Here is a 24,495-nt window from a genome sequence, read left to right as displayed (position 1 = left end):
GCTAAATAGAGTGAGTCTATATAGTTCCTGTATTTGTAGTTTATAGTTGGAATACAGCTCTGGTTGACTGTTGTTTCTTGTCGCACTTTGTCAAAGCTTTGAGCCAGTTGTGACACTCCTCAGTAGTAAAGTAGATACCAGTCAGGCAGCCGCAGTAGGGAGGCTGGAGTACATTGTGTTTAGCCAAGCTTGTTAGGCCAATTTCTGCCCTAACCTCTTTAATTAGTGTAAATGTCAGTGTGTTCGTGCTCATTCCTGTGCCTGCCTGCATTCTCATCTACACTACTATGAGCAGTGCTGGGCTTGTTACTCATTACTCATTATTTCAAAACTAATATTACTTTAGTTATTACTCCCTGGCAGTAATTCATTGCACTACTCATAACTTTTCCATTATACCCCCCAACACTGTCGTTGGTATCCTCTCTTACATTCAAGCATCACATTAAATCAGTTCCCTCTCCTGTGAATGATCCAGGAAATCAAGCAGCATTGATGTCTGATGTTCTGGTCACCCTTCCACTGGATAAAATCAAAGTATTGGCAATACTTCCATTGAGAGGAAGTCAACTTTTCTGCCACATCTCATGTAATCTAGCTTGATGTGAGAGGATGACAACTAATTATGCTGAAAATGAATCAGCAGATGGTGGTGGGATGTAGTTTTTGGATAGTTCAACTTCAGTCTGATATTTGGAGGGAGTGACAACAAAAGTAGCAACTTATTGTTGTTTGATTGGTAATATGATGAGATTGAAATAGTGATTTCTTATACTACTCTCTAAGAAATGTAATAACTTTATACACTCCCGTTCATGAGAGTATCTTGTTTGAATTTAGGTGAGAATGTTCCTCATTTACTTTTCCCTACATCTCCCTTTCCATTTTCTTTTACATTCTCTCACTACACTGTTTTAATCACTCTGCACGCTGTGTGCACATTGCTAGGATGACTCTTACAAAGAGGAACCACTCCTAACTCTTATGGAAGAAAGTTGTGCAACTGCACTTTAAATTAGTTCTGACACAACTTGCAGTGATTGCTTGATTTCTAAGAAACACTGTGACAATCAGCTTTGAATCAAGCAATGAATCAAGCAATCAGCCAACCAAACAACTTGCCAACAACCAACCAATCACTCAATCAAATTGACTGGTAACTATAATATCATCATGAAATTGAAATAGTAATTTGTTACACTACATTGACGATGAGTGAGGAAATGCACACTCCCCCTCACAGACAGTGTCTTGTTTGAATTCAGGTGAGAACATTCCTCCCTACATCTCCCTTTCCATCTACTTTCCCATTCTCTCCCCTTCTGTCCTTCTCCTGCACTAAGACATCCTGCTCTAGCCTGAGTTTATGGATGACAGCTCGGCTCAGGCAGCGGTTTGGAGCTCGAGGAGGAGTCGGCACTGAGAAACTGCAAACTTCAACTCCAACAGCCTTTTTACATTCAGAGTCCGCCATCCACCCACCAGTGTGGCGCTCTGTGGCTAAAACATAATCCTACACTGGCTACGTCAAGGATGAGGAAGTCAGATATGCAGGCAAAAATATTAATATGTATACATGCACATAGATGCATACACAAAAAACAAAAAGGCATAAATGCACGCAAACACCAATATGTGCACACGTGCGTACAGCCAGCACACTTTAATGCATATGCTCACACATGCTGTATGTTCACATACACGCACGCTATAATGTGCTTAAACTTCCTGTATGACCATGTCTTTGACTGTGAAGTGGTTGCTGCTAAGCCTGCTGTCTGCAGCGTAACCCTACAGATCAAACACCGTGGGCAAACAGCATGTTTTTAGCGTTCCGCTACTGAGTGTACAATACATTAAACCTGCAATGAACAGGATAATGGTGATAGGCAGTTGAATAGCCTTTATATGTGCACTTGGTGAGCAAACGTGCGCAAACATGAACTCAACTCAAAGGATTTGGTTAAGAAGAAACAGGGGATGAGGTAATTCCAGTTGTTTTTATGAGCTGCCTACATGTAAAACATTCATTTAACACCGTTTGAATGTCTGACTAGAGCAAAGGCAGTTTGTCAAACTGGTATTTGTAATGAAAATACATTTCAGGAGGGCATTAGCATTGTCACGGTCACCAAAATTTCAACTTTGATAACTTCGTGAAAGATTGAATTCAATATAGAATTTTATAAACATTCGATGCTACACCAAATATGTTCTGCAAGCGCAAAGTCCATTTCACCATCATTTTTAGATAGTAATAGCAAAGTCAAAATTCTGGTATCGTGACAACTCTAGGGTGCATTTGTTTGTGTTCTCTGTGGCCCACTGCTGAACTCATGGCATTTGAACTGGGCTTTTATATTTCAGCACAGCTCAAGGAGCATAAAGGAGCGTGATGAGGTAAGAGAGAGACAAATTGTTATGGGAAAGCCCAGCGCCCGGCATGACAAATGCGGGATTACAAGAAAGGCCACTCGCTTGGTTTCAAGTGAATCTTCCTCAAGAAAACAGGCTGAAACCCGAGAGGAAATAGCAGGAAATCTCTACCAACATCCCTCTTATTCGTGCTGCATCACTAACTGCCCCCTGGAAGGAATACCCTCCATCCATCACTGTCAGGGGCAGCGGGGCCACAGTCGCCCCACAGACAAGGGCCTCTCATGGGAGGAAAATATCAGAGATCCTGGGCCCTGGATGCTGCACGGTCCACTGGATGAAAGGACCAAGCAACCTATACTCAACTCTTTCAAACTTCTCTTGACCCAGACTCAGTCGGTGTTAATAACACTGGAGAGGCTAAGACAGAAGGAAATTGAGAGATGGTGAAGTGTAAAGCCCAATTTACACTTGAATGGAAACTGAGACGCTCCATGCACATCCCCAAAAATGCAACTACACTATGTAGGGCGAAAACAAACCACAAAGATGAGTGAGAATAAGCCGTGTGATTAGTCAGCTGTAATGTATGCGCACTAGCAAAAACTCATACTCAGGTCTGAAACCCCGAGACAAGCATAAAACTAGCAGAAATAAGAGACAAGAGCTGAGACAGAAAAAATGAGGGTGAGGTTGAATCAAAGGAATCGAGGAGCGTAAAGTGAAAAGATGACACAGATGTTACCGTACCTATTTCGCATTAGGGAAAGCACATGTGTTGCTTTCCAAGACATTGTGTTTCCTTGCCCATGTTGCTTGACATAAATGTGTTGAAATGTCACATAAGATGTTCTGTCACTTAAGCTTACAGTAAAGTTTTTAGGAGATTGGACACTGATGAACTTACCAGTTAAGTTATGAGAAAAACATGGACGCCAAGGCACCATGCTTAAGTGTTACATGAAGCCTACTATCACTCAACATGTAGGTCACTCAACATAGTATATGCTAAAGTGTTAGCATGGAGCCTACTATCACTCAACATAGTGTATGCTAAAGTGTTAGCATGGAGCCTATCACTCAACATGTAGGCTAAAGTGTTAGCCTACTATCACTCAACATAGTGTATGTTTCGTTTATGCTAAGCGTGAAGAACCATAACAAATGATCTATCGAGAACACATTGATGCTTTTGGTGTATTCTCACCATTTAACTGCTAAATTGACTAGTGTTTTCTGTGTGTATGTGTGTGTGTGTGTGTGTGTGTGTGTGTAATTAAATGTGTTCTGAGTCATCTTGCTTGAGCAAATAAGGGTTAAAAAGACAGAAAGGCGATTACATGCTGGGTGATAGACAGCAAGAGCGAGGATGGAGGAAGAGCAAAAGGGGACAATTATTACCTGTGATTTCACAGCCCAGCAAGCTGTATGTGTGTGTGTGTGTGTGTGTGTGTGTGTGTGTGTGTGATGGTTAATCCATAACTCGGGTCAGGTCTCGCAGGACAGAGGCAAACTGCTTTCTCTGATGGCCTCTGCATTTTTCATCCTCCAGCCTTTCAATTATTCACAGTGGAAAAACATGGGGCTTGAAAAACTCCCTCCCTCTCGCTCCACCCCGCCACCCCCCCCACCCCCCCACACACACACACTCCCCCCCACACTCCCCACCCACACACACACACACACACACACACACCTTCTCCTCCTCTCCTCCCCTCTATCTCTCTCTCTTTCACTCTATCCACCTTTCTTTCTCTAGTTCTCTCCTGTTCCCCCCTTTCCTCCTTCCGTCTACGTCGCTCGACCTAAAAGCTTCACAACGTGTGACCTATCTGCTCACCCAACTAAGAGGACACATGTAGAGAGAGAGAGCGAGCAACTAGGGCATACTTTAACTAAACACACACACACACACACACGCAGGCACACACGCATACTGATTTCTCCACCGTCTTCCTGCCACAGCTAATCAAATTGATCCCTATCCTTTCTCCTCGTTGGAAGGAGAGCATTTGTGTGTGTGTGTGTGTGTGTTTGCGTGTGTGTGTGTGTGCATGTGCAATTCAATCCCTTTCACCCTCCATAAAGATCACTGAGGGGCTGAGGTAGTCAAGCAATTCAAGCTCAAGATCTCTCTAAGTGGTAGAATAAGAGTAATTCTATACATTTCCTAGAGAGCAAGAGTGTGTGTGTGTGTGTGTGTGTGTGTGTGTGTGTGTGTGTGTGTGTGTGCATTTGCGTCTCTCCAAAACACACTTTTCACAGTCTTGTCTTCTCGGACAGAGTGTCAATGGCAGTGATTGTCTTAAAGGCTTTTTTTTCGGTATAGAGCTGAAAAATACATGAGACGTCTCCCTCGGCTCCAAGTTCAATCAATGTAGTTCAATAGCACTCAAGGCGGTGTCACGCTAAAACGGCCCCCTGTGCCGCCGACTCTGACGGCCGCGGTTCCTGTCTTGTCTTGTATTGAAGAGGAGCACATTTATTGTCTGCGCCTATGTGACTTTTCCCCATCAACGACAGGGGATGCGACCGGATCGATGCTTAGTGGTGAATATTTTATGTAGGCGCTATCAGATATCAGGCCAGTTACCGGTACCGGAGAATTCCCCAGCACTAAAAACCGATACCAAAGGGTAAGAGAAGCGGGCTTGTTGCCGGTTTGAATCCCCGGACCGGCCAGTAGAAATTGAAAAATGTTTGTAATTGCCTATGGTCTTACTGTGTAACACTATTGGCTGATTATGACCTCCTCTCCTGCCCCTGTTAATATGATAATTGTATGGGCCTGGGGAGGTTAGCTATATAAGTCTCTGGGTCATCGGCATACCAGATTTGACTCTGATGAAGATGCTGCCCGCGTCGAAACGTTAGTGTGTTTTGCACCTAATGAATAATCATTATTATGCTCCAGAATCCCTGGGTCAAGTTTACTTTCTTCACTCTATTTTTACATACTATACTATAATATTACTATAAGATTGAGTACGAGTATGAGTAGAAGACTGTGGTTGTACTCGGCAGCTCAGGTGTGAATGTGTGGAACTGTGTAAATGTGAAGCAGGGCGTGGCTGGAAAAGAGCCTGGAACTCATTAAGGTTAGAAAATGTGAGAAATCAAAGCAAAGGATGGTGCAAGTTCTGGAGAGTATTTCTAAATCAATTCTGTGTGGTAACTAGTGTTTTAAGAACTTTATTTTGACATGGCGTATGTTTCTAGACTATGGAGAACTTGGGTTTAAACTTCCCTTCAATACGTCCACGCTATACCTCTGCCTACAATACAGGTAATTCTTGAAACATGGCGTCAAAAATAAGCAGCTGTTTTATTCTTATGTTTTCTTATGTTTGTCTGTGTGTATAGCATTTGACCAATATGGGTTTTTTGAATGTCGATACTGATATACTGGCAAAACTCTGTATGTATTTATATATGTTTGACCCAGAATTTTATTCTCGCCAGGGTGCAAAAGCCTCTGAAACAGCATTTAGACCATCATGGGACAGTAAAACTCTCCATTGAAACGCAGACTGATTTATTTTTTCTTCCCTGAATTCTTTTAGGGTTAGCAGCTCAGGATCAGAGAGGAACGTCCATCATAATGATTGACTGGCCAATATCCGACTTTCATGAAAAAGCCAATATGGGCCTGGTATATTGGTCTAACCCTACAGTGTGTATCTTTATGTCTTGTTGGTCTTGTCTTTTTATATTTTGGAAATCAATAAAGAGCAAAAAATAAGTCGATTTTGTTCAGTAAACGCAACGCTTCGAATCAATACTGTGCATTGGCAAATACTTAAAGTTTAATACGCTGCATTTGGGATCAGCAGTGGAAAAGAAGTGTTATTTTTTGGTGTGGTTTACCTTCGGCAAGGCATACTTGGGGAACCTCATCTGGACGAACTCGTTGCGTCGATAGGACACGTAGTGCTTGGTGCGATTCCCTGTGGTGACCTGGGAAAAGGAGAAAACACACGCAGTGTCAGTATAACAATCATTTTCCCTCCAATTTCCTCTTGTTTCAGACCACGGAGGAGAATGTTTTATTTGATGTCCAAACTTTGTCTTTCAGTGCTAGGAAACCCGTACACTATCAAAAAGTAAGGATGGGAGGCTTTGTATGTGTCATTTTATTCCAAATTGGGCTTGTGTCTCGCATAAAAAGGGTCCCCTCCTTACTTTTTGAAGGTGCGTGGGTTTCCTGGCACTAAATATGTCAGAAACACACAATTATGCTTCAGAAAAATGCTGGGTTCATTGCAAAGGCGCCAACAAAGGCAGAGAGAGAGAAAGACATAGAGGGAGAGGTTATAAGAACAGATGATAGACTGAGCGAGCAAAGACAAGGGGGAGCAAAGGAAAGAGAAGAAAATGGGAAGTCTGCAAGTTCCATTAAGCCAAATTTATTAAGACATTTTAAGACCTTGTTAATGCCAGTTAGAGTGAAATATAAGACCAATTTGGCAAGTGAAGTAAGCATGAAAATCAAGCGTAGACCCATCGGAAAAAACAGCGCACCAAGAAACCGCAACATTTCTTAAGACGTCTAATGCTGAATGTAAGACTGAAATGCCTTACTCAACAGCCTTCAAGACCCTTTAAGGCCTTGAGTTCGGATGACACCACTTCAAGACTTTCTCAGGCAGTCGAACAGAGAGAGAGAGAGAGAGAGCATTCGTTCCAGCGGTACAATCAAGACAAAAATGAGTCTAGCCAACATCCACCGATGTGCAGCTCACTGGCGGTGAAGTCGAGGTGTGCGGTTCACCATCTGCTGTCGGTGACTCATAGCAAGCTGAAAGGTAAACGCAACAAAAAAAAAAAAGGAAATACCCCTCCCTCGCGCTACACAGACCTTGGCATTCGCCTCACAACCGGGACTTGCGGGTAAAAAAAAGGCCGAATCACGCCGGCCCCCACGCTGAGAAAGCTCAGCCGATCAGAAAACTCGCGAGGCGCTGAACCAGAATACCCAAACAGCTGAGGTTACGTTTTAGCAAAGGTGGAAAAAAAACAAGCCTGAGCGACTGACAGTGATTTAAACAGGAGTCGAATGTGGCATATCCCAAGTGATGGGCTCAATTGCTGGCAAACCACTTTATGAAACACACTACCTGTCACTGTTTCCCTTTCTTGTAAGCTGAGCCGTGCTGAAACTCTTAGAAGTGCTGTTTTTTCTCGCTTTCAGCATCCGAATACGTATGAAAGCTTTGTATTTGGCGCTTCTATTTTTGGCTTAGCAGGAAAAGCGTTGCTTTTTTTTTTCCCCCTCTTCCTTTCTGTCTTGCTCTCATCACTCCACATATCCAAGCCTCTATCATCGGCGGTTCAGACTGAGCCGAGATTACAGCGATCTCTCGTGATTGAAAGGGGCAGACTAGCACAACTTTTTCTTTCTTTTTTTTTTTTTCTTTATGCTGAACAGTGATGAAAAAGTGATGAAACAATGAAAAGCATTTTTCAAATGCGGGTCCCTGAAGGAAGTGCTATCGACTGTGTTTTCAAAAAGGAATAGCTTTCCAAAGAATAGTTGGCGCGGTGGGATGAGATGGAGTGTGTGTGTGTGTGTGTGTGTGTGTGTGCGCGCAGTGTGTGTGGGTGCCAACGCTAACACTGCTTTCTTACTGTAGCTCTGACTCTGCATATTTCAATACCGCCTTAACATCCGATAAGCACCCCAAGGGCCTGGCTCTACCACTGGCGAGAACAGATACCATACTGTGTGTGTGTGTGTGTGTGTGTGTGTGTGTGTGTGTGTGTTTATATTCCTGGGCTGGCTTATTTCTATCAGTGCTGTGTAGGTGCTACATTGACCATTTTTTTTGTGTGTATGGGAAATTATTTACACTATGTCTATGTGTGTGTGTGTGTGTGTGTGTGTGTGTGTGTTCACATCTGTTCATACGTCTGATCCCAGTGAGTCAGTAATACTGGGAGTACTGGAAGGATAATCCCCTGAGGATAATGGTCCAGTCTATTGTTAATGCTGAACCTGCATCAGCCTTGCTGCCTAATGAGGTTTTTAATTCCTCTACCTTTCACACACACCACACACACGCACACCTGCACACACTCAGGCATGCACACACACGTACACGCACACATACACATGAACAAACCAACACACATACTTACACACAAACGAACGCCCAAGCATCTACCTCCCCACACACACACACGTGCAGACACACACACACACACACACACACACACACACACACACACATGCAATTCACACACATGCAATTCCTTGTACAATCTTGTGTGGGCCCACACACACATACACAGACACATAAACCACAGACAAATGTGCACATACTTACACACATGTGCACACACACACACACATACGCATGCATGTATACACACATGCATATAGACACACACACACACACACACACACACAGGATACGCCTGTTCCAGCCCACTATAGGGATTCTGCCATACTATAGCAGCTCATGTATATTCTGCTGTTATCACATGCAAATGGGATTCAGCTCTTGGCCTCCACAGAGTGTACAGTACTGTACTGCGTGGCAAGTCAATTATAGACAAGGCAAGATTAATTCTGTACACTGTCCCGAATAGCAATTCATTTCCATTTCAACCCTACAGTACTGTATGTTATCTGGGTGGCGGAGTTTATCAGTGAGGAAGACAGAAAGCGACGGCAGAGCTGCAGCCTCACTTAGTCTGTCCAAACACAGCCGCAATTGAATAGATACACCGACAGATACGCCGCATACACAAATACTGAATGAGAATAAAAGGGGATCTACCGGTTTCAGAATGACAAATTTAAAGGTGAAATGCGTAGTGATAATTTAATGATTACCATGTTAATTGTAAGATATTAGTATAATTACCGTAAACAAACGAGACCTTTGCTGAGAAGATTGGCAGCCTCTACTGGCCTCTACGCTGCATTTTACATTGTGTGACAAGGGGTCGGATTTGGCGGGAAATCTGCTGGATTGCTTTATGGCACAAAACAGGAAGAGGGCGCTGTTCTTCCAGAGCAAACAGAGAGAAAGCTTTCAGAGTTTCTGGCAATGGCAGATGATGGAAGGAGTGAAAGGCCGATGGAAAAATCACTTCCAACATGTTGATCCTCTCCAGTAAAGACAACGAAAGAAGAAGCAAAGATTCTCTTTGTGATAGGAAACATCAAGGTTTATGGGAAATGTGGACTTCATTTTAAAGAGTAACTAAACCCCAAATCCAAATCTGTGGTTCTGTAGGGTACTGAACTCGCCATCTGCTATTGGCTGGTTTTTGGTGCCAGGTGATGTCACCACCTGTTGTACTCTATAGAGGGTGACATCACCTGGCACCTAAGATCAGCCAATAACAAATAATCAGTTCAGTACCCTACTTTTCAACGATTTGGGTTTGGTTTAGTTACTCTTACTGGTGTGAGATGGAATTATACCATGGTATCACACGTTTTCTCTTCATATCATTTGACAATTATATGATTTTAAAGTTTAAAAATGCTTCACTTTGAACCTGTAAGAGTTCTTCAACCTGTTTAACCCGACCTGGAATTGAATTTAAGACCAACCAACATGAAGAAACAAAGCTGTCAAAACCAGCCTGTTTCTGATGGAACACAGCTAATGAAAGTTCTTAAACTATAAAGGGGCAGAATAAGAAAAAGGACACAAGGAAATTAATTAAATGACACAAAGTCCAACTGTGTTTAGTGAAGCAGATAGGATGCAGATTGTACTACTATTGCTGTTCTATATTCATCTAAGAGTGGACATGCGGCACAAAGAAACCTGTCGTTGCATGGTAACTGTATTCAAGGCGTTTTAACTTAAACACTTAAATTCAGATAATTGATTTTAAGACTTATTCAGGCTCTTTAAGGGCCTACTGATAAGGGCCTGAGTAAAGTTGTATGGACATAGATGGGGCATAAGACACAAATCGTTTATAAAACAAAAGATCTGAACTGTACGGATGTGATAGTGAGTTATAGAGACTCAGTTTCTGAAACAGGAAAAGAAACCATTTTGATTCCACCAAAAGATTTGAAGAATAACTTGCCATCCCTCCCATCCGTCTCCCCTTCTGGGGCGACGTTTACCTTGACAAATATGTAGTCGTCCTGCACCGACAGCGAGTTGTGGTCAATCTTGCCCAGGAATTGAGCCGTCACCATTTTGTCCGAGCAGTTCTGGATGAGGCAGGTGACATACAGGTAGCCTGCAGCGACACACATTAACAAATAGAGAAGAAAAATATATTAAAAAAGTGGTGACAAGCTGTAGAATGACCCATGACCCAAGCAAACAGATTTGTTTGCATGTTAACAGCATATAACACAAATCCTAAAAGTTGACATATGGGAAGCACACATATAAAACTGGATCTTTTAACCATATATGTACATATATAACCATAAAGGTAGAATATACAGAGGAAATGTATGTCAATATTACAAAATTGGCCAATTTCATATATTCATTTCCATGTATTTACATACATGGTGCAGAAATACATTTGACATGGAATATGTTTAAAGGTATTTACAATGTTTAAAAGTATATTTACCTATATTTTGAATTATTTTACCTAGATATATTATACATACATTACATTTCATTACATTATAAATAGCTTATTTCAGGAAATATTAATTCAAAATATATTTACTTTTATATTGAAATATATGAGCTAATCCCTAGATAATATATTGCTGAATATATGTACTAATATATTGGCTCATCCTAGCATACGCATAAATTACTCCTAAATATATTTTGTTACATTTTTAAAGCTCATCCCAGGAGTCATAACTATATATTACTTATATTTTGAAATGTATGCCAGACTGTTGTACATGGCCTTATTTGATCATGTGTTTTTTTAAGTATGAGGGACAGAGAGAGAGAAATTGGAAATCTCATTAGGCAGTTTGGCCAAAACAAGCTGTGCATCCACAATTGAGCCCAACCAGCAGAACGACAGACAGAATTGGAGGGAGATGCAGAAAAAAAGGAAGCGAGAGACGGGAGGAAAGAGAGAAAATGAAGGATGAGGGAGAAAAGTAGCAGAAGAGAGACATAGAGACATAATTCTCTAAACTCTATAAGATGTGACAGCTTCCCTGCAGACGTATGGCTGCTCCGCCGTCCAAATGGCCGGAGGGGATTATCCTCGGAGAGACGCGCAGGGAGGTTAGCGCCTGTTGCAAAGCCTACCCCGTATTGAATTTCAACCAGCAGCTGCATCAGCAACATCGGCTGCTGAAATTCAGCCGTTACTCTCCTCCCAGAGGTGACAAGCTGGCAATAGAGAAAATGCTCACGCACACAAACTCGCATACACAAGCCGGCGCGCATACACACTCGAGTTTGTTAGTTCAGAAGCGAGTCCCAGTGTCAGCAATGCATGCGCACACACAAGTTTGTATTACAATAGTTGCGGTGACCTTCAATTGACTCTGTTCATTCCCTAACCCCTTAACCCTAACTTTAATAGTGTCTGGTAGTTCTATCCTGGGAAAAATCCCCTGCCACACGGGTAGTGATGTGTTTTACGTTTCCGGTTTGTTTGAAATAAACAGAAGAAGAAGAACTGGGTAGTTAGCATAAGCGGCGATAGCCACCATGGCTGAACAGACAAAGAAAAGAGAAACTCAAACTGCATCAACAGAAAATCCAAGGAAAAAGATGTCACAGTCCCGACCACACTGTTTGATTGACAGGTGATCTCTGGGAAGTGCAGTGCAGAAACACCACAGCAACTTGCATCAAACTCCAAGGTGAATTTCATATCAATTTCATACCACAGAGTTAACCCTCTTTTCTGACTCTATTCTCTCTGTCTGCTTCTCCTTTGTGCAAAGGGGTTTCTGGGCCTAACAAATGGACTGGCTAATTTATTGAAATGCCCGGACATTTAATCAAAGCCGCATACGGCAGAGAACTCATTAAAAACCTATTAGATTGGGCTAAGCGTTCAATTCCAACTTGTGGCACATACACTTCTTCATGCCACTTGCTGTCCCCGCACACCTACACCTACACACACATACACACACTCCATCTGTGTGACTGAGGTGGTACATGACAAGGAAAATGTTAAATAGTAAATAGTGACTTGTGAAATAAACCGACAAGGGCGAAGAAAGCTTTGAATAATTTATTTGATTATGCTGAATGTTAAACATATAAACTTATGGTGCCTATAATTTGAATTCCTACACTATGGGGAATATTGGATAGCTCTTAGTGGAGATGTGTGTGCCTGTTTGCATGTGTATGTCCCTATCTGTCTCTCTATAGGGCCTACCAGCAAGGTGTGAACTTATGAGTGTGTGTGTGTGTGTGCATACCTGTGTGTACCCGTGCATGAACAAGGTACACTCGCGCTTTCCTGCACATCAATCTCCCTAATGTCACACACACACAAAGACACATCCTGCCAGCCTCCCTGTACACATGGCTCATCCATCAATCGACCACCCGCCCCCCCCCCCAATTTCCCGTCCCACTCGTCAGCCACCGATCCTGGGTACAGTACCCCCCCGGCAAGCCCCTGGCACTGCCCAGGCCTGGTTCCTCACCCTCGATTGAGACTCCTGCAACTCTGTGCCCTTCTTTGTAGCATGCCATCGTTTAACCTTGGCGGTGCCATGTGTGACAGGGGGGGTACAGGGCGAACAGATTGGCTTGGCATGCCTGATCGCTCCGGCCCCCCTCGCCTATCTATCTATCCGGGCACGGAAGCAAGGAGGAGGAGGAGGAGGAGGAGGAGGAGGAGGAGGAAGAGAATGAGAAGGAGAAGGAGGAGGAGGAGGACCATGTGGCGCTGCCTAGCCCCAGGAAGAGCTCTTATGCCTGGGCAGCTGGCCCAGACAGACAGCCTCTCCGGTTCACCCTCCACAAACACAGGCAGCCTTGTTCGGGATGACAGCTTTCACATTGCAGACAGCATCTATCTGTATGTGTGTGTGTGTGTGTGTGTGGGGGGGGGGGTGGGGGGGGTGGGGTGGGGGGGGGGGAGGGTAAGACTGCATGTTTCCTCGAGGGATTTTTCTTCAACTTTTTAAGGGGTGTTTGGTCTTTTTCCAGAGGGAAGGTTCATGGAGAAATGGAGTGTAATACAACAAATAAAAACCTGTCCTTCGTTTTGCCCTTCGCTACCCGTCGCTTTGCTGTGACTTTTCCTGCTCGGTGTTATTTGGAGTGGGGGATTATGGGTTGGGAGACCCGAGGAGGTGGGGTCCAGTTGTGGATCAGCATTCTGGACACATACATGTGCACACACACACACACACACACACACACACACACACATATAAACACTCCCTACTCCACCCCACCCTACTCTTCACCCCTCATATGTTTGTGAGGGGGGGTGGACCACACACACACACACACACACACACACACACTACCTCTATTACCCTCTTGGCCCTTGGTGGGGAGTTAAGCGCTAACCTCTCTGTCTGTCAGTCTGCTGATATGATAATCCAGATTTGCTGGTGGGGCCCCGGGGGGCCCCTGGCTCTCCTCCTTAACTTACCCATTAATTCCCCCCTTGACCCCCCCCCCCCCCCCCCCCACAGCAAGGTCAACCAATCATCTCCCCTATTACCTGCATTTACACTGAGGCTATGTTAGGACTAGTACAGTCATGAAGGAGAAAGAACACTTTAACCTCTTCTTAGCAAGTCATTTAGTCTGGAGTCTTAAATTCATATTTTTCATAAAACAAGTGAAAAAAATGGGGTTAGATAATTTCACCTAATTCCAGTTGCAACTTGTTTCAAGAATTTACTTGAATCATATATCATTATCTTGATGCTATTGTCACTACATTCAAGAAAATTCTCAAAACAGGTAAAGCTGCATTGGAAACAAGTGGAATTACCTCACCCCACTGGCAGATTTTTGGACTTGTTGTAAGGAAAACAAGATTTTAAGAATCAATATTAGACTAAATGATTTGTTGAGATGGATTTTTTTTAAGGCAGTGAGAGAAAAAGGGAGACAAGTGTAAGGCAAGAGGGGATAGATGGAGCGAAGTGAAAAGAGATTTGCGGGTGTTAACTCTGGTGGAATGGATATTCAGGAAGCCAAGTGGATAACAGCCCAGTGTCAACCGTGTCATCGTCGGTAAACTAGTAAATGGACTGTCACTGTTACCTCCGCTTGTATCCTGCATCTCCATGTGCACCAGGTCAGGGTCCACATCCACACCAGATACAGACCTGGAACAGAGAAAGATATTAGATGAATCATCGGGATCATATTTGTTGGCCAGGTACATTTCATGAGGAATTAGACTTTGCGGATACATGGTCCTCACATTACACCGACTTTGCATGTTACACAAGGTACATAATGGTACAGGACTTTGGTATGTTGCAGAAAATGAAATCTTGAATGTTGAAAGTGTGTCATTGTGAAGTGAATGTCATTTGGTCTTTGGTCTTTCCCGAATTTCCCCAAGGGGATAAGTGATATCGTATCTCTTATCTTATCTTATCTTAAAATCTTATTTTTCTTAAAGAAAATGAAACATTCTTCTGATGGGGTGAAAAAATGCCATTTGTTTCGATTGCAGCTTCATTTGTTCCAGGGATTTTCTGGAAACAAGTGTCACTATCTTGAAACAAAGGAGAATAAGGCAGATTTTGCCACTTGTTTTGAGAAAAACAAGATTTTAAAGGTCCAGTGCAATGAGAATTGCATTTCATAACTTCATGGTATAATTTAACAAAACAAACCTTTTAATGTTTTAATAAAGTTTTGTGGAAATTTAACTGGTGTCCTTTGAAAAACTCTCCCTCTGGTTGTCAAACAGAATCAAACAGATTTAGAATTCCAATCTACTTCCTGGTGTAAATGATGTCACCTACACCCAGGTTGTAATGAATGCTCTGATTGGTTGACAATATGCATAGTTAAGTAGGTCTCCCATAGTCAGACAATTGCCAGACAGCTACTTGCCAAATTATCCCAAATCTCTGTGCCTCCATGCTGGGTGCAGAAGTTCCAACACTGGATATTTGTTCCTCAGAGATAAAAATATTGACATGCCATGGATGGCACAATCATAGGGAAGGTTAAGCTCTCATTCAGTCCTACAAACTTTGTACCGTCTAACCATCAATAACTGAAAAAATGATGCTCATTGTGTTAGAACTCAACATCAGACTTTTCCTGACTGAGTTGAAATCACTGCACTGGATCTTTATGACTTCAATACTAGATTAAAAACCTCAACATTTTTTGCAGTGTAAGCATAGAGTACTTAAAGTTGTAGATCACAGCATACAAATATACATGCAGATACACAGTACATGTAGTATACATGTAGAAATATACAGTATACGCAAAGCTGCCCTCTGAATACTCTTTGGTCCCTTTGCATACACAGATACCTCAGAAAACATGCACACTTCAGCTCTTCCTGGAAAGTGCACTCAAATCTATTCTAGCCTATAGCCCAGCATACATAGAAACCTCCAAAATCTTTATACCCCTCCATTCCTCCTTGGAAGTGCATCGCCATATACTACAGTACACTGTCTTCTGTCTGCCCTTCAGTGAGCAGTAAACTAAGCAGTTCATCTGATTAGGAGTGCGAAGTGCAGTCTGTGAAATTTCCCCAGCCCCGTAAAGATAGAGTGGAGATTTAAACCCTCGTTACTTTCCCTATAAAGAGACTTTACGAGCAATTAGCAGGCCATGGTGGGACGAGGGGAGGAAGGCAAGAAGAGAGGAAAGAGGGAAGAGAGAGAAGGATCAAAGAAACGGCTACAAGATGTCCTGTCCAAACGACAGTTTAGGACGATGGTTCAGGATTCTTGAAGCGACCTGTATGAGCGTTTTACTCGTCAATTCCCCTAGCGGCCAACGAAACCAATTGTAAAACAAGTGACCCACATGAGCGTTTTACTGGTCTAGTTCCCTTAGTGGCCAAGAAAAACAACTGAATTTCACGCAACCCCTATCAGCATTTTATTGGTCTAGCTCCCCAAGTGGCCAACGAAACCAACAAAAATTCAGGCGACCCGTAAGTGCGCTTTACTGATCTAATTGCTAATAGCGGCTGACAAAACCAACATCATGGTGGGACAAAGGGAGGAAGGGAAGGAGAGGGTGAAGAGAGAAGAGGATCAAAGAAATGGCTACAAGATCTCCTGTCCAAATGACAGTTTAGGACGATGGTTCGGGCTTCTTCGGGCTTCTGAAAGCAACTGAAATTCCAACATAGTTCCCCTTAATGTAGACAGAAATTGGTTGCCTGTCTGCTTGTCATGATTTCACATTGGATGCTGTGAGACGGCAAGTTATTGCAATCAAAAAAGTTGGAACTGAGACAAATCTATGCAGTTTGTAAGTTTACCAGACTTTTCTACATCTGGAGGAAGTTTGTTTAGGCATTTGTTGCTAGCTCCAGTTTTTATCTTGTGGTGAAATGATGCGTGAAAATACATGCATGAAAATGAATACCGATCTTCCGTGATCAGTGAAGCAATTGGTTTTCAGTCGTTTGTTTACGAAAAATAGAAAGACCAACGAGGACGGGCTCAGGCCAGTCCGCTACCAGTAAGGGCAATCGGAATGATGATAGTGTCATTATTCACGCAAAGAGTTCGTCAGTCAGTAGAGTGCAAACATTGGTCGTATTTGAAACCTAAACAAACAACATATAGTGTCATATTGTGGACGAGGCCAGGCTGAAAAGAGGAAAGAGATAGAGAAAGGGAAGGACACGAAAAAAACTCATCAATACACTAAATGTATCTAGGAGGGATGGCAGGATGACCTAGTGGTTAGAGAGAACATTCGTAACCAAAGGTAACAGGTTCCATGTGTCCTGCCGAAGTGTCCTTGAGCAAGACACTGAACCCCTACCTTCAAGTCGCTCTGGATAGGAGTGTCTGCTACATGTCTGAAATGTAAATGCCCAAGACTGAAGGTGGAGGAGCAGTCTGCACTTGCACACACCATTTATTAATTCCAGGAATGTTTTGGTCCAGTTAGACCTTCGTCAGAGTCTAAGTGTGTGGGATTTCCTTCTCCCGCTATCAAGGAAATGAGAGTAGACAGGGAGAGAAGGTAGCTGGGGGGAAAGGGAACTGGGGAAGGTATAATGAAAGCTAGACATGAGCGATAGAGAAGTAGGGGGATTGATAAATAAAAGGACATCAAGAGAGAGGAATCGATTTAGAGGACAAGGAGGAGGAAGCGCAATGTACTGAAAAAACATCCTCTGCGGATTGGAATTCTCCTCTATCCCAGCTCCGGTTTCACTGCCATTCTATTACGCTTTTATTCGCATGCTTTCACAACATCACTTTTTTTTATCACCTATTTTCAAATGTTTGCTTTTTCCATCAATGGCCCTCCGTCTGGTGCAATGCCAGTTCAGTTTCAAAAAATGCTGTTTCTACCCCATTCAATGTGACGCTGTGCAGCAAAACTTTACAGCGAAAGGATTACGAAAACAAGGTCCTACAAAGACCACCGACACACAGATTTGGCCGGACCACCCCGATAGAGCATTGGTTTTAATGTGATTTTTTTAATGTGATTTATGTGCATTGGCTGCCAGACCACTGTTCAGTTGCTGCTTTTATGACTGTTAGGCCACAGGCAAGGCTAAAACCAGAGCCAACTACATGCTAATCCTGTCCTCCCTGACCACACACACATATACACACTTACAGACATGCCAGCACATGTATGCACAGGTCTGTACATGCACATGCACGCTTTTTCTAGGTATTGCCATTGCAGGTCATAACATTCTGTGGAGGCCCGAATACCTGAGTGCACATTTGCTGCGGACAATTTTATCCGGGCCAAATAAAATATACCAGTATGCGATTCTATTTCATAGTAGCAAGGATTAAATACACGTTGTATAATAATAATAATTTGATCTTCTACTTCCTAGATATAGCGGTGGCCAGAACATGCATAATTAAGACTGCCCTTTATCTTGGAAAAATGGATTCCAGATGTGAGAAGAGCGGTTAAACCGCGATATGGGATCAGATTAAGGATAGACTTTCTGCTTACAGGGTCATGGTCTAGGTTGCACACTCTGATCCCAAGTCTGATCTTAAGTATGTAACTTTAGTCTGGAGTAGGAAGCACTTAAGGCTTTCTCTCTCCCCCTGTGTTTCTTCCCCCCTCCCTCCTCTCTCTCTCTCTCTCTCTCTCTCTCTCTCTCTCTCTCTCTCTCTCCCTCCCTCTCTCATTTTTTACAGCACAGAGTGTGGATGATTTGTGTGCTGGAGTCGGTGGTATAAATCAGAGTTGTCTGGGCCTCCAAACCAGCTCATTTACTATCAGCGGTAAGAGGAAACACAAACTAACGGTAGCTTGTAATGCCCTCATGACCTTCAGAGTATAGGCTCAGAGATAGAGAGAGAGAGAGAGAGAGAGAGAATTTAGATGCTTTGGTAAACCTGTTCTGAATGGAGAGAGAGAAGGTTCAGAAAGAAGTAAGGAGAAAGAGGGGAAAAAGTTGGGGAGAAGTGAGAGGACAGAGAAGGTGAAAGTGGCGGATGGAGAAATCGGAGGAGAGAGAATGGAATGAAGGACAGAAAGAGAGAGACAGGGGGAGAGAGAGAAAAGGAGAGGGAGAGATACAAGATAAAAGGAAAAGGAGAGTGATGAGAGCAAGGCAGTAGAGCGAGAGGAAAGGACGCAGGGAGGGGAAGAGATAGAGCTCAAGGCGTGAAATATCACATATGTGGCAGAAAACCATATACTTTCTCCTACTGTGGGTGCTTTCTGTCCCGCTAGAACCAGAAAAAATATCAGGAGACTCGTCTATAAAAAGGTTCCGCACAAACCTCATGACCAAGTGTTTCTATGCTATTTCAAAAGATAAAACTGATTTATATTAGTATCTGAGACATAAATGCCATAGATAGAATTTTATTGTTGAAGCAAAAACTGTGGAAATGATAGCACAAGGGGATCAAGGATGAAGTCAAATAATATTTGTGACGAAACGGCATGAACCCACTGACCTTTACAGAAAACCCATTTTACATTAGAAAAAGCTTTTTTGAGCACTTTGATTGGGTTTTTGATTGGCCCCCTATTATGTAACATACCATTTTGAAAGCTCTCAATGCAAAGATCAATAATCTGTGAAATCAAAGCAAAAAATAACTCCCTCAGTGTGCCTTGCATTTCCATATTGGGTCACATGTTTTCGAAAAAGAGGCCCATGGAAACTGGAATAAAATATCAGAAATTCCTCTGGCTGGCCAAGGTTGAGGATTTAAACTTGTGTGTGTGTGTGTGTGTGTGTGTGTGTGTGTGTGTGTCTATACACCACTATTCACTCTTTGTCACTGATAAGCAAATAAAGCGATGACTGACCAGAAGACTCTGTCCTTGGTCACTCGTTCCTGAAGCAAAGTCCACTTCCGTCCCAGATCCGTGGAAACAAAGAGCTGCACACAAGAAAAAGAAAAGACCACAATTAGACAAACACACGGCCACAGCATGCAATATTAAATATGAAAGTTATCTGTATGGCTAAATTGTTGGAGAGGTATATTACCAGCCGTATCCTTTACAAAGGACGGTAAATCTGAGGTCTATTTGGAAAAAGAATGTCAGGTTCACCCAGTCGAACCACTGAATTTCATGGTTCACCAAGTTAAGACTGAGCTCAATTAATTATTAATCATAGAAGCTTTGGTGTGTGTTCCAGTATGTGTGCGCACGTGTATGCCTAATATTTTATGAGCAACAAGAGTGAGTGTGTGTTTATGGGTATGGTATGTGTGTGTGTGTGCATTTAGTTGGGCGAGCTTGTACGCCATTGATCGCGCCCATAATGAAAATCTATTGATTCCTACGCACAAGGTATCCTCGGTGTTTGAAAAGCACTTCTGAGCAGAGAAAAGGATTTCGCCACAAAGCGTGCAAAAATTCCTCTATACCATACACACACACACACACACACACACACACACACACATACACACACATTTATGAAGCAGCGGAATGAAAACACTTTTTCAATGCGTTTCATTGACAGGGTTTCAGTTGTTAAGACAGCCGCATCCTGTCTATGTCCTGTTCATAAAAACGCCTCTCAGGGTCAAACAAAAGTAGAAATATTAATCATCGATGATCACACACACACACACACACACACACCCCTGCAGCCCAAAACACATTCTAAGTGCACAACTGCAGCTGTAGAAAAAGAGAAGCTTACAGCCGACCTTGATTAAAATCTCTCTCCACTTCCCGAATCAGCTTGCCCTCCCAAACCCTCCTAATTTCCACGTGCTGTTATGGGGGTCTCCCATCATTCTGCAGCTAAATGATTTTTTTTGTTTTGTTAGAATGGATTCCTCGCTTCCATCTGCAGCCTGCCCATATGGAACAGATTAAAACCTAATTGAATTTCTTGTTTAATTAAGTGTAAATTATTGAAGTAGAGGAGTTGCCCCCCCATATGCTAGGAGTTATGAAGAGGCTATACAACTATTGGACCTCATGCCACATTTCCATCTCTCTCTGTCTCTCACTTTACAACACACTTTCCGTGTGTGTGTGTGTGTGTGTGTGTGTGTGAGTGCATTTGTGACCCAACATGAGAAAACAGGCACAATGATTTATCTTTTTTGTTGGCTTTTTTGTTTTGATAGTATTTTTGTTTTTCATAGGCTAATGAATGAATGAATGAACGAATGCTGCTTAATACAGGTTAATTAGTTATTTAGTTCGAATTATTAATTATTGAATCAAAGAAGTGCATTTTGATCAAGCTTTCCCTGATGTAAAATAGGTCGCCTTTAAATTTAAATGACCCTCGGTTCATTCAAGGTGTTAGGTCGAAAATATTCTTTGACTTTATCCTTACTTCCATTGTGCAATCATTTCAATGATTTTGCTACAACAATACAATTGTATAATTACATCTTGGACACTAACATTAATCATGCTTTTGCTATAGCATAGAAAACTAATTTTAGTTTAAATTAAATTAGTTAACTTTTCAGATGTAGAATGGGTCTGTGAATTTAAATGAGCCTGGTTTTGTAGCGTTTGGTCCCATTTGAAAGCTATGGTGTAAGAAGACAAGCAATTTTAAAGGTGCTGTGTGTAGCATTTTTAAACGTCATTATATTATTGTCAAATGTTGGAAGAGATTTTTCCCTCTGCCTTCCACTCCTTCCACCATCTGCCATTGCCGGAAACTCTGAAAGCTTTAGCTCTGTTTGCTCTGGAAGAACAGCACCCTCTTCCTGTTTTGTGCCGTAAAGCAATCCAGCAGATTTCCCGCCAAATCTGACCCGGTATTACACAATGTAAAATTCAATGTAGAGGCCAATAGAGGCTGTCAATCTTCTCTGCGATGGTCTCGTTTGTTCTCAAAATTAATGTGGTAACAATTTATTGTTGTCAAAATATAATACCTTTGACTGATATGACTGTGTATTTTGTGTTTTCTTCTACAATCAGTTTGTATGCTAAGCTAACATGACAATTGCTGGTCACATACCGAGCCCATTGGCTTAGTGTTGACGCTCTTCTTATACAGCGCTGTTGGCTAGAATGTCTAATCAACCGAACAATCTCAGTGCCTCCGGCAAGAAGACATAAGTGATACATAGGAGAGCGTCATGATTCCTTGGTCGCCATGTTTGCTGGGGCCGGACCGGCTTCTCGTGACAGTGGAAGCAATTATCTCCAGGTTCTAGCAGAGAGGGCTGGATGGAAAACACCAGTGTATGACATGGAGAGCCCTGTAGTGTAACTATCATGTACTGTAGCAGCGTGCATGTGTGCTCATTAACATGCACCTGAAAAACCTCCTTGGATTTGTCAAAACACAAGAGCAAGGTTGGCTAGAGTAGATGGTGAAAGGACAACCAAACATGCACTCACTAATTCCAACCCTCTAATATGAAATATTATAAGAAAAATAATTGCCTTTGTGTAGTATTTTTCATTCCAAAATGAGATATCCTCAATTTGTGTTTTAGGATATAATCATTTATGTTTTTGAAATTATATTGTTGAAATCAAGATAGAAAAAGTGTTTCTAGTGTTTTGGATCAAAACCTTCCATTTGTTGTTGCCAGTGTAGGTTGTAATGTAACACTGGCCAAATCCAGACGCACACTCTTTTATGTTTCCAGTCTTTCAACTCAAAGATTTCAAAGAGTTTCCAGCCGAAAGCTAAGTGAAATTGTAAAATCATACATATTTTCAAAGGTAAATGCAAAATTTAATATCAAAGAGTGTATATCTGGATTTGGCCAATGCTGCATTACTCTTGTTCACTTGTATAGGACAATTTGCCCTGCAGCTATATCGTTGTATGGTAAATCACACATCAAGTTTTCTTTGAGGTTCATGTCCTCCTGGTGTGTGTTCAAATTGAAATTTAATGCATTACTGCACTGACAGCAGAACCCTGTGCAGTTTCCGCTGGTGTAACTTCAATACTGTCTTCTTGTTCATACAGAATCAACACATTCCAGCTTGTATTTTTTGTGTTTTTGGAGCACCATGGTACCCACCCTTCCCTCCTTGCAGTAGGCCAGGAGCTTGTCCTCGTCCTTGGGGTGGAAGATCAGCGAGTCAGGGGTGAAGGAGATGGGCTGCCGCTGGAAGGACGAACCCTCGTCGGTGCTGATGAACAGCATCTGGTCCCGCTCGTTTATGGACGAACTCACCAGCACCACCTGAAACAGAGAGAAAGAGAGAGAAGGGGAAGGAGATAGAGGAGGAGGTCAGAGGTTGAACGGTCAGAGGGTAATGTCCTGAAACGTATTCGACAGCATTCGCAGCATTGCAGCCCCGTCAGCAGTCTGCGCAAGACGCGCAAAGACGCTTTCCCTCCTCATATCAATACTTGTGCATATATTCATTTCACTGCAAATGCTAAAACTGATGGAACACAGATGCATGCCTGCCCACGCACACGCACATTTATTCAAGGCCACTCTCGGGGCTAGAAGAACTTTCCATCAACCTTACACGGTGCTTAGACCGTGGCGACACCGTATTGATTATCTATTCGGAGTTTTATAGCTCATAAAGTGAACGCATTAAACGGGGGAGGGGGGGACACACCGGGCGCTGCCAGCCCACCAATCACAATTATGTCCCGGAGACGCAGAAGTAAAGCTACCAATAGGGGGGTGATCGATAGGAATTAATGAACCAATCGCGTTCATTAGGAGTCGGTGAGAGGTGGGAAGCTGTCCAGCGAGGGTCAAAAGGCTGATGGGTGTTGGTGTTTATTATCATCGTCATGTTGTTGTCACCATCTTTGCAGCTAGTCTTTAGAGAGGGTATTTGTTATAGGGTTGTAAATGTACATGAATTTACCTTTGTATTACCGTTTCTTCAGTCAACCAAGTAATAAAAGGCACTTGCTGACAACCGAGTTCTTTATTAACATCTGTTTCATGCTGTAGCCAAGCTTTTAGATTTATGTATGCAAAACAGAGAAGAGACACACAGAGATGAATATAGTAAATTAAATGGATACTGCAGCTTAAAATGATTACGTCAACAATTTATTATGCTTATTAAGCATACGCACGCACAAACACGCAAGCATGCAACGCGATACAGATTATCAAAGAAGCGAAATTGCAATTAGATCTTTGTTTCTGTCATGTATGATTTTCATTCAGACTGAACACATAGTGTAGCTCACTTTCATAATACTGACTTCTACACTGAGTCCTTGAAAAAAACAAAGATATTCAACCAAACAAGAGGTGCCACAAGCTTGCTATTATTTTTCACAGATTAAAAACAGAGTGAAGTGGACACCAGACCGGCCTGGTGGGATTCAGTACAGAGTATTTAGAGAAGATAGGCTTTGTCTTTGTGTGTTCTTTCATATATGAAACACTGGTTAAATGCTTGAAATCAGGGTGTCAATTTACTAAACCCTAAGCCATTCCATTTAATATCATTTGCCACCAAAACTTCCAGTTATATCCATTAGACTTCTGTAGAGCAATGACTTATGATTGACAAGATATTATTATTTGGTCAATGTGATAAATTATTAGTCGTAGGTCACCAAACTATCAGCTTAGAGGGAACATTGGTTCTGAATGCTCCCTTGGTGTGC

At 42.4% G+C, this 24,495-nt stretch overlaps 1 protein-coding gene across 1 annotated transcript in view; it reads right to left on the bottom strand.

Annotated features, from left to right (window-relative positions):
* Positions 1-24,495, bottom strand: part of sorcs2 (sortilin-related VPS10 domain containing receptor 2) — a 261,561-nt gene that overhangs the window by 33,452 nt on the left and 203,614 nt on the right. The window contains exons 4-8 of the mRNA XM_078281836.1: positions 22,922-23,086; positions 19,755-19,828; positions 14,544-14,608; positions 10,475-10,593; positions 6,244-6,333 (exon numbers count right to left, since the gene is read on the bottom strand). Of these exons, the coding sequence (XP_078137962.1) occupies positions 6,244-6,333; positions 10,475-10,593; positions 14,544-14,608; positions 19,755-19,828; positions 22,922-23,086 (513 nt within the window). The remainder of the gene's footprint in view (positions 1-6,243; positions 6,334-10,474; positions 10,594-14,543; positions 14,609-19,754; positions 19,829-22,921; positions 23,087-24,495) is intronic.

The sequence above is a fragment of the Centroberyx gerrardi genome, chromosome 23 (genome assembly GCF_048128805.1).
Source record: "Centroberyx gerrardi isolate f3 chromosome 23, fCenGer3.hap1.cur.20231027, whole genome shotgun sequence".
In the NCBI taxonomy this organism is placed as follows: Eukaryota; Metazoa; Chordata; class Actinopteri; order Beryciformes; family Berycidae; genus Centroberyx; species Centroberyx gerrardi.
The sequence above is the reverse complement of the archived record's forward strand: the minus strand, read 5'-3'. Positions and strand labels throughout refer to the sequence as shown.